Source organism: Ambystoma mexicanum, chromosome 4p (assembly GCF_040938575.1).
Source record: "Ambystoma mexicanum isolate Mex_15411 chromosome 4p, UKY_AmexF1_1, whole genome shotgun sequence".
Classification (NCBI taxonomy): domain Eukaryota; kingdom Metazoa; phylum Chordata; class Amphibia; order Caudata; family Ambystomatidae; genus Ambystoma; species Ambystoma mexicanum.
This window is the reverse complement of record NC_090927.1, coordinates 1,189,044,294-1,189,058,484: the sequence shown is the minus strand read 5'-3', so window position 1 is coordinate 1,189,058,484 and position 14,191 is coordinate 1,189,044,294. Positions and strand designations below refer to the sequence as shown.

General features: G+C 44.0%; 1 protein-coding gene across 1 annotated transcript in view; it reads right to left on the bottom strand.

Moving 5' to 3' along the window:
- The window catches only part of ANAPC1 (anaphase promoting complex subunit 1), a 2,053,226-nt gene that overhangs the window by 1,844,536 nt on the left and 194,499 nt on the right, over positions 1–14,191 (bottom strand). Inside the window, exon 8 of the mRNA XM_069606837.1 lies at positions 8,709–8,935. Coding sequence (XP_069462938.1) covers positions 8,709–8,935 — 227 coding nt within the window. The remainder of the gene's footprint in view (positions 1–8,708; positions 8,936–14,191) is intronic.

Below are 14,191 nucleotides of genomic sequence, written 5' to 3'. Positions count from 1 at the left end.
CGAGAATCATCAACAGCCACGATTGATTATATATTCGCAACGTGCAAACTAGCACAAATAACCTCATTTGAGGTGACACGCTAGGCTGCTAGGGACCATAATCTGCTGTGCATCACATAGTCAGCAGAACTCGGCACACCTACGAAATCTATCGCGCCTCTGGAGACAAACAATCAAGGATCTAGATTTAAGATGTCAGTGGTGGCAATAAGCGATCTGAAGACTAAATATTTGGCACAAGAACATTCGGAAGCTTCGAGACAGATCGACTACTTACCGCTACTCTTGATATACAAAAAGAAGCAGGCCAAACACAATTGTGGAGGCCCACAAAAACATGTATATGACAAAGTTTTGGTGGAAAAAAGAACTAAGAAAATAACAAGAGAAGCCAACCTCTCAGGCCCTGCAAGGTCAAACCGACTAGTAAAAGAAGCCCTGCAGAGATACAAATCATGGCTCAAAAACCATTGTATGGCGTTATATCAGCAAGACGGAGAAACATTCAAAGAGCCGGGAATAAAAGTAGAGAATTTTGGCCTCTCTTGAATTCAACTAGTCCATCAGAAGAAGCATCGATTCTAACCAACATAGGTGAAACAACATGGGTAAACTTCTTCAGATCTCTGTTTCAGCGCCCAAGGAATAGTCCATACTTGAATCAGTGCCCAATCGTGTCAGATTGGGTGCGTCTTGATGACAAAGTAGAGATTATCCGGATGAGCAAGACTCTTAAGAACTCGAGAGCACCTGGTCCCGACGGAATCACGGACATGGACCTAAAGGCTCACCCGGCAAAATGGGCTGATCTTCTAAGTAAAATATTTCGAAGGTGTGCCGAGTTAAAATCGATCCCTCCATCATGGAAGGCTACAAAGGTGGTGCCAATCTACAAAAAAGGAAGCAAGAGCCATCCGGCCAACTACCGACCAATCGCTCTATTAGATTGCATTGGGAAGGTGTTCGGAACCCTGCTCCTAAACAAATTCAATGCATGGGCAAAAGGGCCCCGTGCGAGGACTATCTGCAAACAGGGTTCAAGAAAAACACAGGAACAGCAGCAAACATCTTGACGTTAAACATCTTGAAAAATAAGGTCCTTTAAGGGGGGGCCCACGGGTATTTATTGTCTTCGTGGACCTCACACAAGCATTTGGTTGTGTGGATAGGTTACTTCTCTGGAACAAATTAACAAGGTGGACCTGTCCCACTTCAATACTGGCACCAATTAAAGCCTTGCATACAGGCACAAATATCCGAGTGTGATTGGACCAACAAGGCCTACTTTCAACAGAATTTCCTACCCGAAGAGGAGTTAAACAGGGCTGCCCGCTTGCTCCAGCTTTGTTTTTGGCTTTCATAGGCGATATCAAAGACGCCTATACAGAGGTCTGCTGCTTCCCTCCTAAAATGGTCAAAACCCCCATAAATAGACTACTGTACGCGGACGACCTGATTCTCCTTGACTATACACCGATAGGTTTGCAACACCAGCTTAGCAACCTACAGAAATACATTACATCTAATAGCCTGGAGATCAACGAAGATAAAACTAAATTTATGATCATGTCTACAGGTACAAAAAGAAAGGTAAATATAAAACTGAGCCTGGAGGGAAAAGTGATTGAAAAAGTATGTGAGTTCAGTTACTTAGGAGTCACACTCGATAACTCCAAGAACAAGTTCGCCATGCAAAAGTTTTTGAAAGTAAAAACCAGAAAACCAGCGGCCCAAGGGTGTGCAATTGACAAAAAATGTGACCGCTTTTCATTGATCACTGTGCTAAATTTCTATAAAATGAAATTAGTACCAGCACTAACCTACGGAGCTGAGGCGATGCCCAACATACCAACGTCGACATGGCCTCAACTGGAGGCCCTTTTCTAGAGAAAGGCGCTTGGCCTTCCTAACTGTACCTCGATAGTCTGCATCAGGAAAGAACTAAGCCTGTTATCGCTTGCGGCCTCAGTCAAATGTAATACCTTGATGCTGCCATCTTTCAGAAAAACCTTCAATTTACAAGCTCATCTTGCAAGAAAGCTTGGGATCAAGATGTAAGATGTTGAATCGGTGGACAAAACAGAACTTGGAAACTTTACAAGAGGTAGGCATGGACGAAGAAGCTCTGAAAACAAATCCGGTGAAAAGTCTGAATAAGATGAAAGAGCTTGATTGGATTGCGACTGGAGAATCAGCAGCCGCCAATAAGTTAAGGTGACATCTACCGCAAAACCCTAGGAAACTGAACGAACTTCAACTGTTCTGACAGAAGTTTCCTTCAAAACAGGCCAGAAACCTCCTATTGAGAGCAAGGTTTAACTTACTACATACCAATGAAATTTTAACCATCCGAAGGCAAGCAGTTTCTAACGGATGCCGATTCTGTAACTCGCAAGAAGTGGTGGAGTCCATTCGCCACCTCCTTCTCTCCTGTTCAGGCACTACAAATATAACATTTCACTACTTGAGACACCTATTTTCGGACTTTGTCTTGAGTGACGAAGACCTATGGTGGGCACAAACGATGATGGGAGACAAAACTTTGTGGTTGATGGCCACATACAAAATTCTGCAATATACAGACAATTCTCTCTCCTCAATAAATCGGCCAGTGGACGTCTAAATACAACAGACAATGTGCCTTAGGGCCTGAACTACTTCACTTTTTTAAAGATTTACTTTCAAAGATGTTAAAGACTTCAAAGATTCAATCATTTGACAACTTTTTTTTAGATATTATTAATATGAAATCTACATCATGTCTTGGAGACGCCTGCCTCCCAGACATATTAAAAAACTCCATGAAAGTTCTTCTACCATGGATTACGAAACTGATGAACTCCTTCCAGTCTGGCAAAAAGCTTCTCTTGAACCCTCTATTCCCAAAACCTTTAGAACCATCACCAACGTCCCCCATCTATTGAACATTTTAGATAGAGTGGCATATGTACAGCTGCAGAAATGTATTGAGGAACACACTATGCTCAATCCAAATCAGTCTGGTTTTCGTGCACAGCATGGCACTGACACCGCTCTTTCGGACATCAAATCCAACATCACTGAAATAGAGAAAAAACAGTTTGCGCTACTGCTATTAGATCTCTCAGCAGCATTTGATATCACCAACCACAACCTGCTTCACAAGAGATACTATCCATTGCTAACTGCTCCAAAAATGCAACAAAATGAATTGCATCCTTCCTGGGTCCCAGAATCTCTAGAGTGGCAGTCGAGAGACCTCAAGCTAAACCCTAATCCCATCTCAAGTAGATGCAGCGATCTGCAGGGTTCTTGTCTCCCCCCCGCACCTGCTCTTTAATATTTACATTAGACCTTTCTTTGACCTCCTTGAGGACCTGGGTGTTCAATTTGCTAATTACGCTGATGACACGCAGATCCTCTGAACTTTCGGGCAAACACCAGAAGGCTGTAGATGCCAAGAATCACATCTACACTTAAATCCAAGCCTGGATGGTAACTAACTCACTGGCGCTCAATGATTCCAAAATGGAGTTACTTATCTGGGCTTCCGGTCCTAAATGGAAGAACCTCACCCAACAGTATGAATCTTTTGAGGTGGCGGGTAATGTCATCCCTGTAACCAACTCAGTGAAAACCTTGGGAGTAATGCTGGATGCTAATCTCTCCGTGAGAAAACAGGTTTCTCAAATGCACTCCTCCTTTGGACACATAATTAAACTTCTACCTCAGATTAGGCCTTACCTTAGTATTGCAAACAGATCCCTCCTGGCGTCCTCATTGATAAATTCACGATTGGATCATTGCAACAACTTGTTAATGGGGACTTTTCCAGGGGAATCTGAAGCAGCTACAAACCGTGCAGAACGGGGCCGTCAGGGCAGTTTTTGACTTGACTGGACGGGATCATGTCACCACCGCCAGGAGGAAACTCCACTGGCTTCCAGTGAGGCAAAGAATGGTACAGAATATTCTCTTTCGCGCCTACAAATGCCAAAATGGTAATGCACCACATTATCTCAGATATTAACAAGGAAATCCTCTGGCAGAACCTTACATTCCTCTGATACTCTTTAGTTCAATCAGCCAAGATCTCAGCTGAAAATGTCAGATTGTAGCTTTGAATTCAACGCTCCACGTGAATGGAATGTCTTGCCCATGAACATTAAAACATTTCACTCACTGTCTTCAAGAAGCACGTGAAGACATTTCTTTTTAATTTACTTTAATAGAGCTTTCTTAAAGTTCATGATTTCTCCCTTTTATCCAGCGCTCTGAAGCCTACGGGTTCGTAGCGCCCTACAAGAACTGAAATAAATAAAATAAACATCAGCCTTCAGGAATCAAAATCTATGGCGTCCTTAACCTAATTCGGCAAAATAGTTATCAAGGCTTCCATGGGGCTCCTGGGAAGCTTATCACAATTTAACCCATTGAACAGATGCACGAGAAAGGGAGCCAATATGTTTCCATACAAATTGAAAAAAAAAAAAAAACACTCCCCATGTGCCATGCCTCCTACCATTCCCTTGATGGCAACTTTCCACTTCCGAGATGGAAGATTGTATGAGGTTGGCCATGTTCTTGTGGGGTTGGTTCATACAGACCCAGGATATGTATATATTTTTCCAGCTATCCCTTTCCTCTGTTGTGTATAATGCCCTTTGAAAGGCGACAAACGGATCTCAGAACGCTGCCCTTTCTTATCGGCCTATTTTCATGAAATGCTGGAATCCCTGATATGGTTCTATCCAGTCACTGGGTATGCAGTCGACTTAGCGACTAGACAATGAGCCCTAAGCCCCCCCACTTCATAATATTTTTGATGCAGAAATCCAAGTTTAGTCTGTTTCCAAAATCAGTAGGGAATTCGGTTCCCTTTGCAGCAATTTTAGAGATTCCTTATTACTTTTTCTCCCCAGTATCTCCACCAGTCCACTATCTTCCTTATCCTGTGAAGTAACTCCCTCCTGTCCATAGTTAACCAATGTTTTTGGCTTGAGAACCATATCCAATAAGAACCTCAATAATTGTGGCCTTGAAACCCTTCCATACCATTGTTGGGGTAACTTTTCCAGTGCCATTTTTTTAAAAAGTAACAGCTAATAGCAGCAACGTTGTCCATCAGAATAGTTTTCAATTACAGAGGATCATTACAACTATACCTCCATTGTGGCTTTGTTCCTTAACATATGGTCTTTCCCCTTTATGTAATGGCTTAGCAGGCTGACGAAAGATAGTCTGGAGGGCTGCCCAGAGAAATTGCCAGGGGTTTAACATTAATTCTAAGCATTCCAGGCAACCCCTCTTGTTTTATCACCCCCAAGTGGAATTGGTATGTACAGACATGGGTCCTGAGCCTGCTGGACTTAGAGACCCAAGCTACGACTCGCTGATGACGCCCAAGGAGGTCAAACACGTCTGCGGTTGCTTGTGGTCTCGTGCATCTGGGATGTGTCCTAGCAGTTGGGGACTGGACTGCCGCTTTTGGGGTGGGACCAAGTCTGATTTGCAACTTGTCTTTCCACTTTCTGTAATGAGTTGACATGCTGAAGAAAGATGGTCTGCAGGGCTATCCAGAGCAATTGGCAGGGGTTTAAGATTAATTCTAAAGCTTGCAGCCATCACCTATTATTTTGCCAGGCCATCCATTCGACATAACTAATACCATATCACAGTCGGACAAAGGCTAACAATATATTTCTAATCCCAAAACCTGATACAAAGTCCTTAGATAAGGAAACATTATCTCTCCAAGAGAACAAGTCATATTGAGTGAAATAAGTAAAGCAACTTTCAGCGAACGGTACATCTCTCCAGACCTCATAAATATTCATCACTTACAACCAGCCAAAAGTTACGAGAATCATGCACCTGGGCTTACAAACTCCATCTACCCAGCTCATTCCAACCCTATTCTTTTCCTGGATGGAAGACCATGTTGTAATCACAGCATATCACAATCCCCACTCACTCCTCCAAAAATGCATCAAGTCAGGCCCAAGTCTCTTCTCAAAAGAACAACTGACCCCCAGATTCGGGGAGTATATAGTCTAGTGTAAATGTTCCCTCCAAATGACAAGCCTTAATACAAAGAACTACCATCAATATCATTGCAAATAACATGGCACAAAATTAATGTTACATTTTTACAATAAAGCCCCCACTTGACGTTTCCCTGTTCCAGAGGTTAAAAAAAAGACAGCCAATTCCTTCATTTCGCAGCAAGAACTCTTAGCTCCTCAAAAGTTGGTCTCTGGCAATACTGCCTGATCCGCTTCCCTAAAGTCCCTGCAGAGCAGATAATGTTTGGATTGGGTGTGCAAGCCCCTGACACTTAGTGAGCCAGTTTGCACATTTGTGAAGTCTGGCATCCATTATCCCATTGGAGTCTCATGGAAACAATGGGAGCTATAGGCTTGAGAATAAACCAAACTTTGCAGGAAATCCAAAACAATACACATTAGACCATTGCTCCCAGAAAAGCTTGATAAGGTGACAGAATAGGACACACTAATACCCATTCCCCCCAGCCCCCAAACCATCCCCCGATCCAACATCCCATATAGCATCCACAACTACAAAACTCTACTCAACAAGCATTTACGCCCACCTTTTCTCAAAACCAATCCAACAAGAATGTGAAAGAGGAAAATGAGAGGCACAGATACAGCATTGCTCCGCCCCTTTTCCTGGCGGAGGAGTATTCAGATTCTTGAATGGCTGCATTCCTTTGGGTTTCTCCTGGGGGTGGTGGGGTGCCTCAACACCCCTGAACCACCCCACCCTCAGGCATTCATCCCTCTCCCCACCACCATTGCTAAGCAATTCAGCAGTGAAAATCTGAAAGTCCCACATTTCAGATTGTGGGACATTCCGTCTTTAAAAAAATCAGGGCAGAGGGAACCTCCCTTCCGCCATTTATACTTTATCTCCTAGCAAAAAATGTGAAACTTGCCAACATGTAAATTTTAAAGCTGAGGTAAGTGTTAACAGATCTTGGAATATGCTCATCTTGCACCATTCGCTGCATTTCAGACAATATTTACTCTTCCTTATCTGGAAGGGGAACCCTCAGATTACACCTTTGTTCCCAGTTTGCAACATTATCCAGTTTCAGAGTGGTGTCCCTCCTCCTGACACTGCAGAGCCTACAGGTGCATGCATCGGTTGGCGGCCAGCTAGTTGAAGGCTCCTCTGGCAGCGTCCAATCTTACCATGCTTTCCTTCACCCCACCCGCCCCCCCCCAATCTAACAGAGCTGACCGTTAAGGCACTCAAGCCAACACTCCCAATTCCCTCATCTCAGCCATCAATCCATGATTGTCTCCCTTTGTAGTCACTATCATCCCTTAAGAAGTGCATCATCTGCCATAGTGTTGAGCACTGCGGGGCTCCCTGAACACTCTTCTGTGCCAGCCTAGTTTACTTTCAACTCATTCAACATGCATCAAGAAGCCTCAAAATAAATCAACCCTACTCAGTTAGGACAGATGAAACGTAAGGGGTACTAGTCCACACAGATCTGCAAACAAAAGCTGAGCAGCTTACAGTATCTAGGACCGAGTGCTGCAGGACTGAAAGATACAGACAGACCCCAAACACCCACATCACAACGCAGGAGGCAGAGGGTGAAACCAAAATGCAAAGTTCCGGCAAGTGGCACTGTACTTCTGGCCGATCAACTGGGGAACACACAGCCAACTAACTGGTGTGTCCTCCTTCCCGCCCAACCTACCAGGTCCCCGGCAAGTGGGGAGGAACAACAATGCCCAATGGACCACACCAAGAGCAAACACTGACCCTCTCTAAACGTTAACTGTTAAAGTCAAGCATTTTATCGCATGTCTTTCTGCTCCCCTTTAAAGATGATGCCCAATAGAGCAATGAACTGCCTTCTGTACCAAACACTAGAAAAATTCTGTTGTAAAAAAAGATGAACATCTCACATTGATACATTATTTTTGTATGGATAATTTATATAAATTGTTGGTTTGCCAGTAGATTGATCATGTTTTAGGGATTAGGCAAATTACTCAAAATCTTGTGAAAAATAAAGATTTGTAAATAACCACAAAAGATTGAACGTATTAGGTTTGTTAACTACACGCTAATGTAATTTTAAGAATGATATGAAAAGGTTTTGGATTGCTGAAATGTAATGTGAATTTCTTGCCTTTCAAAGCACATGTTTTACGTATAACACAAATCAAACTAATTTGAATGTCTGCAGGAGATTCAATTTCTAGTCAAGGGAAAAATTATATATCTCCACCTCAAAAAAAAAAACACACGATTAGCAGGACCTTTACAAATGCAACACCATGCAAACCCATACAGCCAAATAAAACAAGTATAATTTGATTCACATCAGCTATTAAATACTTTAAATATATAAAAACAACCTTGAACATTAAACATTAAAGTTAATGCTAATTTCAGTTTTTGCTTTGCACGGCTCTTTCCATCACCCAGATCACCCAGTAACTGTATCGACTAATGCATCATATTTTAGAAGGCACTTGTCGATGGGATTGCTCCGCTAGACCAAATGTTACGTACAAAATATCTTGAAGAAGCTCCTCATTCTCAGTTAATATAAATTAACAAAATGATTAAAATGGCAAAGCAACATTTAAGAATTTTACAAGCCCTTGCCCTCTGTGCCTCCCACAAGTAAGAGATATAACAGACCCGCCACTTAATCGCCATGCAGCAACCGTACATACCTGAGAGCAGCCATACTGGATATAGAAGGAGAGTGTGACCGAGAGTGCACACTGGGCGAAGACACAGACCTACTCTGACTATGTAGGGATGAGTAATTCTGGAAAGGAGACACAGCAGGTGAATCGCCCTTTGAGATGCTCTTCAGGTGTGCGGCCAGGGAACTGCTGGTGGCTGTGTGCTGCGGGGTGCCCAATTGATCTTGAAATTTCAGCACCACATTCTGCTCCTGCAAAGGTGACAGATTAATGAAACGAAGATTCAGTATGACTAAATATGTTCTCCCTATTATAATAGAGTTAATGTACTTTTATCAATGATTTTATCATCGCTTAAATACAAGGACATAAATGTAATCAACCACAATAGGTAATTAACACTAATTGTACTGCAAGAAACTTTTCCCAAATTACCTTTGCTTGCTACACGCAATAGATAACCTTACGATGTAGGGGATTACAGTTGTTAAACTACTGTCACAGGTAACTATTTGCAGAATGATAATGTTCTAGAATATATATACTTTGCCATAAGTATCAAGTAGCAACCCTAAGAAGTGGTTACTTGTTCAAGCAATGTGCAATACACTTTGAAATAGCCCTGGACGACAGAGGCAGAGACAGTGTAGGGCATGAGCGGTCACGGCCCACACAAAATCTGTACATGTGGGCATTTACAGATGTCAATGTTGCTGGTCGCCCAACACTTGCAATTTATATTCTTCAAATCTATGAAGGTCGGAGTCCGTCTATACGTGATTGACAACAGATGGTGTGTATAATAATTATAGTAATTTTTCGCATTTATATAGCGCTACGAACCCTCAGGTATCTGAGCGCTGCTTATTACCCACTGTGTGTGGTGCTCATTTATCGACCTCGGAAGGATGAAAGGCTGTGTTTGACCCAGCCGGGATTCAAACCTGAGTCAGCAGGCTCTGCACGGATGTCAAAGCGAGCGCTCTACTCGCTGTGCCACTTTACCGGTATGTACAACAACGGAAAGCACTTGGAAATGCAAGCAGGTTTTCCCAATCAGATGCGGATATTTCAATCCTGCATCAACATATAATTCAGAATGTGAATTTAGCTTTAAGAGTTTTACGGTCAGGCTCTTCTCCAGAAGTTCATTTAGGGGGTTAGGCTCCCTGGTATAACATGAAAATGGGAGATATGAGGTGAGAATGCTGCTAAATACGGTGTAATAACATGAGATAACATACCCAATACATTTGTTGATTTTCTATGAATATTAATAATACTTTTCCCCTAAGAATATTTGCAAACATCACAGGCAAATAGTTTATTTTAAAGCGCATTTCATAAAATTGAGAGAATTTAACAACAAGCTAGCAGGGGTTGCTGCTCAGCTCCTCGGTGCACGTTAGAAACCAGGAAGCTCTCCCAGTTTCCTGTCTGCGTGGAGGGGAGGAGCTGGAGGCCTAGAGAGCATCATCCTGTCGAGTCTGAAGGGAAACAGGTAAGGGGAGAAAAAAGCACTTTTGTCTGGGTGCATGCATGTGTGCGAGGAGACAGATGCAGAGGGGGCGAGACAGAGAGGGAGAGACAGGCATGGGGGAGAGAGGAGCATGGGGTGGGGGGACTTGAGGGAGAGACATATGCAGGGGAAGCCCCTAGACGTGATCAGACGGAGATGTGACGCAAAGACAAGCCACAGAGCATGCGACTTTCGAGGAGGTGCAGAACGTCAGCATGAGACGCCAGAGGCCCAGCGCATACAACTACGGGACGACTATTGTGAAGCAGGAGATAGGAGTACCAGGTGGTGGCGTGGCAATGAACAGTTTGTGGTGGTCAGGACGCCCGGCAAAGCACAGAGAGATCATCACAGCTTGGAGCCTTATTCTGGACAGGCTAACAGCAAGTCATGGGAAACAAGACCCAATTGGGGACACTCATAAAATTATCCTAACAGGAATAATAAAGTGAAACCAACAGCATTACTTTTGGGAAGAGGGGAACCCAATCCACAGGTGAGTAAATTAACCTATCTACTTTGTTAGAAAGGCAAGACAGTTTCTAAGGAAAGTAAGACTTTGAGAATACTTATTTAAGAAGGTACACAGCTTATTCAAGGTAATTGAATACTATATACGCTTAGCAGAATGGCAAAACATATCTAAGGTAAGTAATAACATTTGTAACTTCACTCAGAGTTTAAAGTTACCAACTGACTCATTTACAAGGAAGTAAACTTTTCAACACTAGTTTTACTTTTCAAGGCAGACCGCTTTTAGTATCCAGCCCCTCCCAATTCTAGTACGTGAGTTCTCTCCGAGGCAGAAGAGGGACCCTAGTGGTCTAGGAGCCAGCTGTAAGCAGGGTGTGATAGGGCTCAGTTCCAGGCAAAGTCAGAGTTCCTGAGGAAGACTGTTCAAACAAGTAAGTTGAGGGTCTAGGGACTTCACAGAAGACACCCTAGGAGGATTCCAGCAGTGGGCCTGGGTGAACTTGACGAGACCGCCTAATCACAAAAACACCCCAAAACTATACAGGAATCACAAGAGACCTAAGGTAATTAAATAGCCAAGCCAGCAGAGTACCTTAGCACAGAAGAAGATTTTGCAGCAGGGGGACTTCAGGATCTGCAGCCCAAAATCCCGGTCATTGAATTCCTTCATCAAGAAGACAGGACAATGGAAGGACTTTTGTAGCAAGGATCACAGGAAAGCTCTATACAAGGTTTTACTTGCGGCTGGATACAGCTCTGTGGATTTGGCGCCTTTTTCAGGAGCACAGAAGACAGAATATCACTGGTCGCATTCTCGTCATTTGCAAGGTCCAGCACTCTGGTGAGGGGACTTCGGATCGATTCATGTCTCTGGAGGTCCATCAGGAGGCCCACAAGGTTTCAGCAAGATTCGGAAGACTGTGCACCGCGCAATGGCTCGAGGTCCGAGGGTATTGGTGTATTGCAGCCCTGCATGGTCGCAGCACGGTGCGGGATGGCTCAAAATGCAGGTCTTCTTGAGTCTAGTGGGTCTCATTAGGCTCTGGGTCGGGGTCGTCATTTTCGGAGTCCCCAGGTCGATTGGAAGGAAGGCTAACAGCAGACTTTGGTTACACAGCAGGTTCTTTGTTCGCAGGAAATCGTTTGTCGCTTATTCTTCATCTTCCTCTTTGGTTTTGGTTGCAGTGGTCAACAACTTCAGCTTCCAGGATCATACTTTTATGCAGGAACCCAGCCAATCAAACAGCCTTGCAACATTCAAACTTGGGGGGTGTGGGGGGAGGATAGGTGGGGGTTGGCAATCCTTTCAGGACAGCCAGCCTCCCAGTTTGAACTGGATTCTCACACCAGGCTGGAAGACAAAGGACTGCATAGTTTTGGACTCCTCCCTTGCTTCCTGCTTTCACAGACACTCTGGAGCCTGGGCGGGGAGTCCACAGGACTCCCGCCGAAGATAAAAATCAAACAAAGAAATGTCCTACCCTGGAGGTCAGGGGAAGGAACAAGAAAGGACAAGGAACACTAAAATGACAAAAAAGAAGGCACAGGCCATTTTGTTTAAATGAGCACCCATGGGCGCCTTTACCGGGGCTGTGCAAACAGCCCATGGTAAAGGTGCACGGAATTAATAAAAAGGTTCACTGCCAACAGCCATTAACAGTAAGTTTGTCCTTGTAATAAATGTTATATTTAAAATGCGAAAGGGGATAAACGGTATCTCCCCAGGACTCTGCATACAGTAGGGGGTGATGGTCTCACCTAATAAAATGTAAAAGGGATCTAAAGAACCTTTCTACCCTTGGGAACTGTAGTTCTCAAAGGGTTAGACTTCGAAAGTTAAAAGGGGAGCCCCTAGGACAACCCAGCAATAATAGGCACTTATTGCCAAAAAGTTGTCAAAGAGGATAACTTTTAAAATACACTATGGAGAGTCTTAAAAATGAGATCCATAAAGCAGTAAAAGATTGTGAGTGTGGAAAAAGGTTCCCACACAGAGGTATAAGAAAAAGAGAATCCACCAGTAAAGACAAAGAGTCTGGGGTTGACACAGCCCAGGAAGATTTCTCATTGCTATGAAGATCTTACCCAACACTCCTGCTCGGTCTTCTCCAACTATACTCGAGTTACTGTCTAGGGGCTTTGTTCCTTGTGCCACAGTGGCAAGTCCCATTGTTTGGGATGGATTGGGGGATTTTTCAATCCCCCGTTCTAGATCCTTGTTGTCTAGGGGCTTTGGACTGCGGCTATGGGTGCTCCCTGCTGCAGTATCTGTGAAATCCTCGTCTGCTGCGTACTGGTGGTGAAGCATTGCTCCTCTTTCGCTGCCATCTCCCTCCATCGCCAGCAGATCATAGAATCCTAGGGAACTGCATACATTTGATTGGGTTGCAGCAGGTGGCACACAATGCTGGATCACTACTCTCAATCAGATGCGTCCCCCTAGTTTTCACGTTGGTTTGGGATGTCACTAGGAGAAGCAAGAGAACACTGGCAAGCATCTTGTCGAAGAGTCATGGCATGAGAAAGATGGACTGCTCAGAAATAAACTGGCACAGGATGGGGAACAGGAATTGTGGCCCGCTCAAGTGCCACCATCTCCCTCAGGGGTAGGACTGGCTCTGGTAGACCTCCCACCCCGAGTGAGAGGCATTCCTGTCCTCTTGAGAATGCCAGAGCACTGGCATCTGGACATAAGATAGCAACTGCTGGCAGAAAATGTTAGTAATAAGTCATATTCATGGCAGTGCCTGACAAATACACATCTAATGCATATCCAAGAGCAAAACGGTTAGCTTTGTCAAAGTTTGCTGTTGATAGGAATTCAATGCAAGGTAAATTGCAAGGACACACCCTGATTACAAAATCAAGTGGGAGAATGCAGGAGCTCATTTACAGATAATTAAGCCATTTCATTTCCCAACACTTCATAGAAATAACAACGCCTCCCCATAACAGCACTGGGGTAGCTCAAATAGATCCAGGGGGTATGCTTTGGGCACGGAAGGGCAGGTAATGGGTGGGCATCTTCATTAGTACTAGCATGACCATTTCCTGACAATGCATGCGTGAAGAGTCAAACACCCACATACTGTGCACGTCTCTCCTCACATCCCATCTCTCTCCTAGCATCAATTTCAATGGCAATAGCTAATAGGAGCATCACCTAATGACAAAAAGTGAACAATTTGAGAACTTCATTTAGTTCAAGTGGGAGGGGCGATGACGAACCTGAGAAAATAAAAAGTTGCTTTCTTACCTGGTAACGTTCTTTCGAAGGGATGGTCCGACGACGTATTCCATACCTATGACAGGTAATGTCCACAGCTGTGCTGCTTCAGAAAATCTTCAGCATCTGCGTCCTGCGTCAATGACGTTGATGCGCCGTCCCAGAGGACCTCCTCCGACGGCCGACGTCACCCGATCTGATAAGTAGGACGCACGACGCCCATAGCCTCAGTTATAGTTTTTTCCCCCAGAACGTGTGCCACCAGTTTTCTGCCAGTCAGACACACAA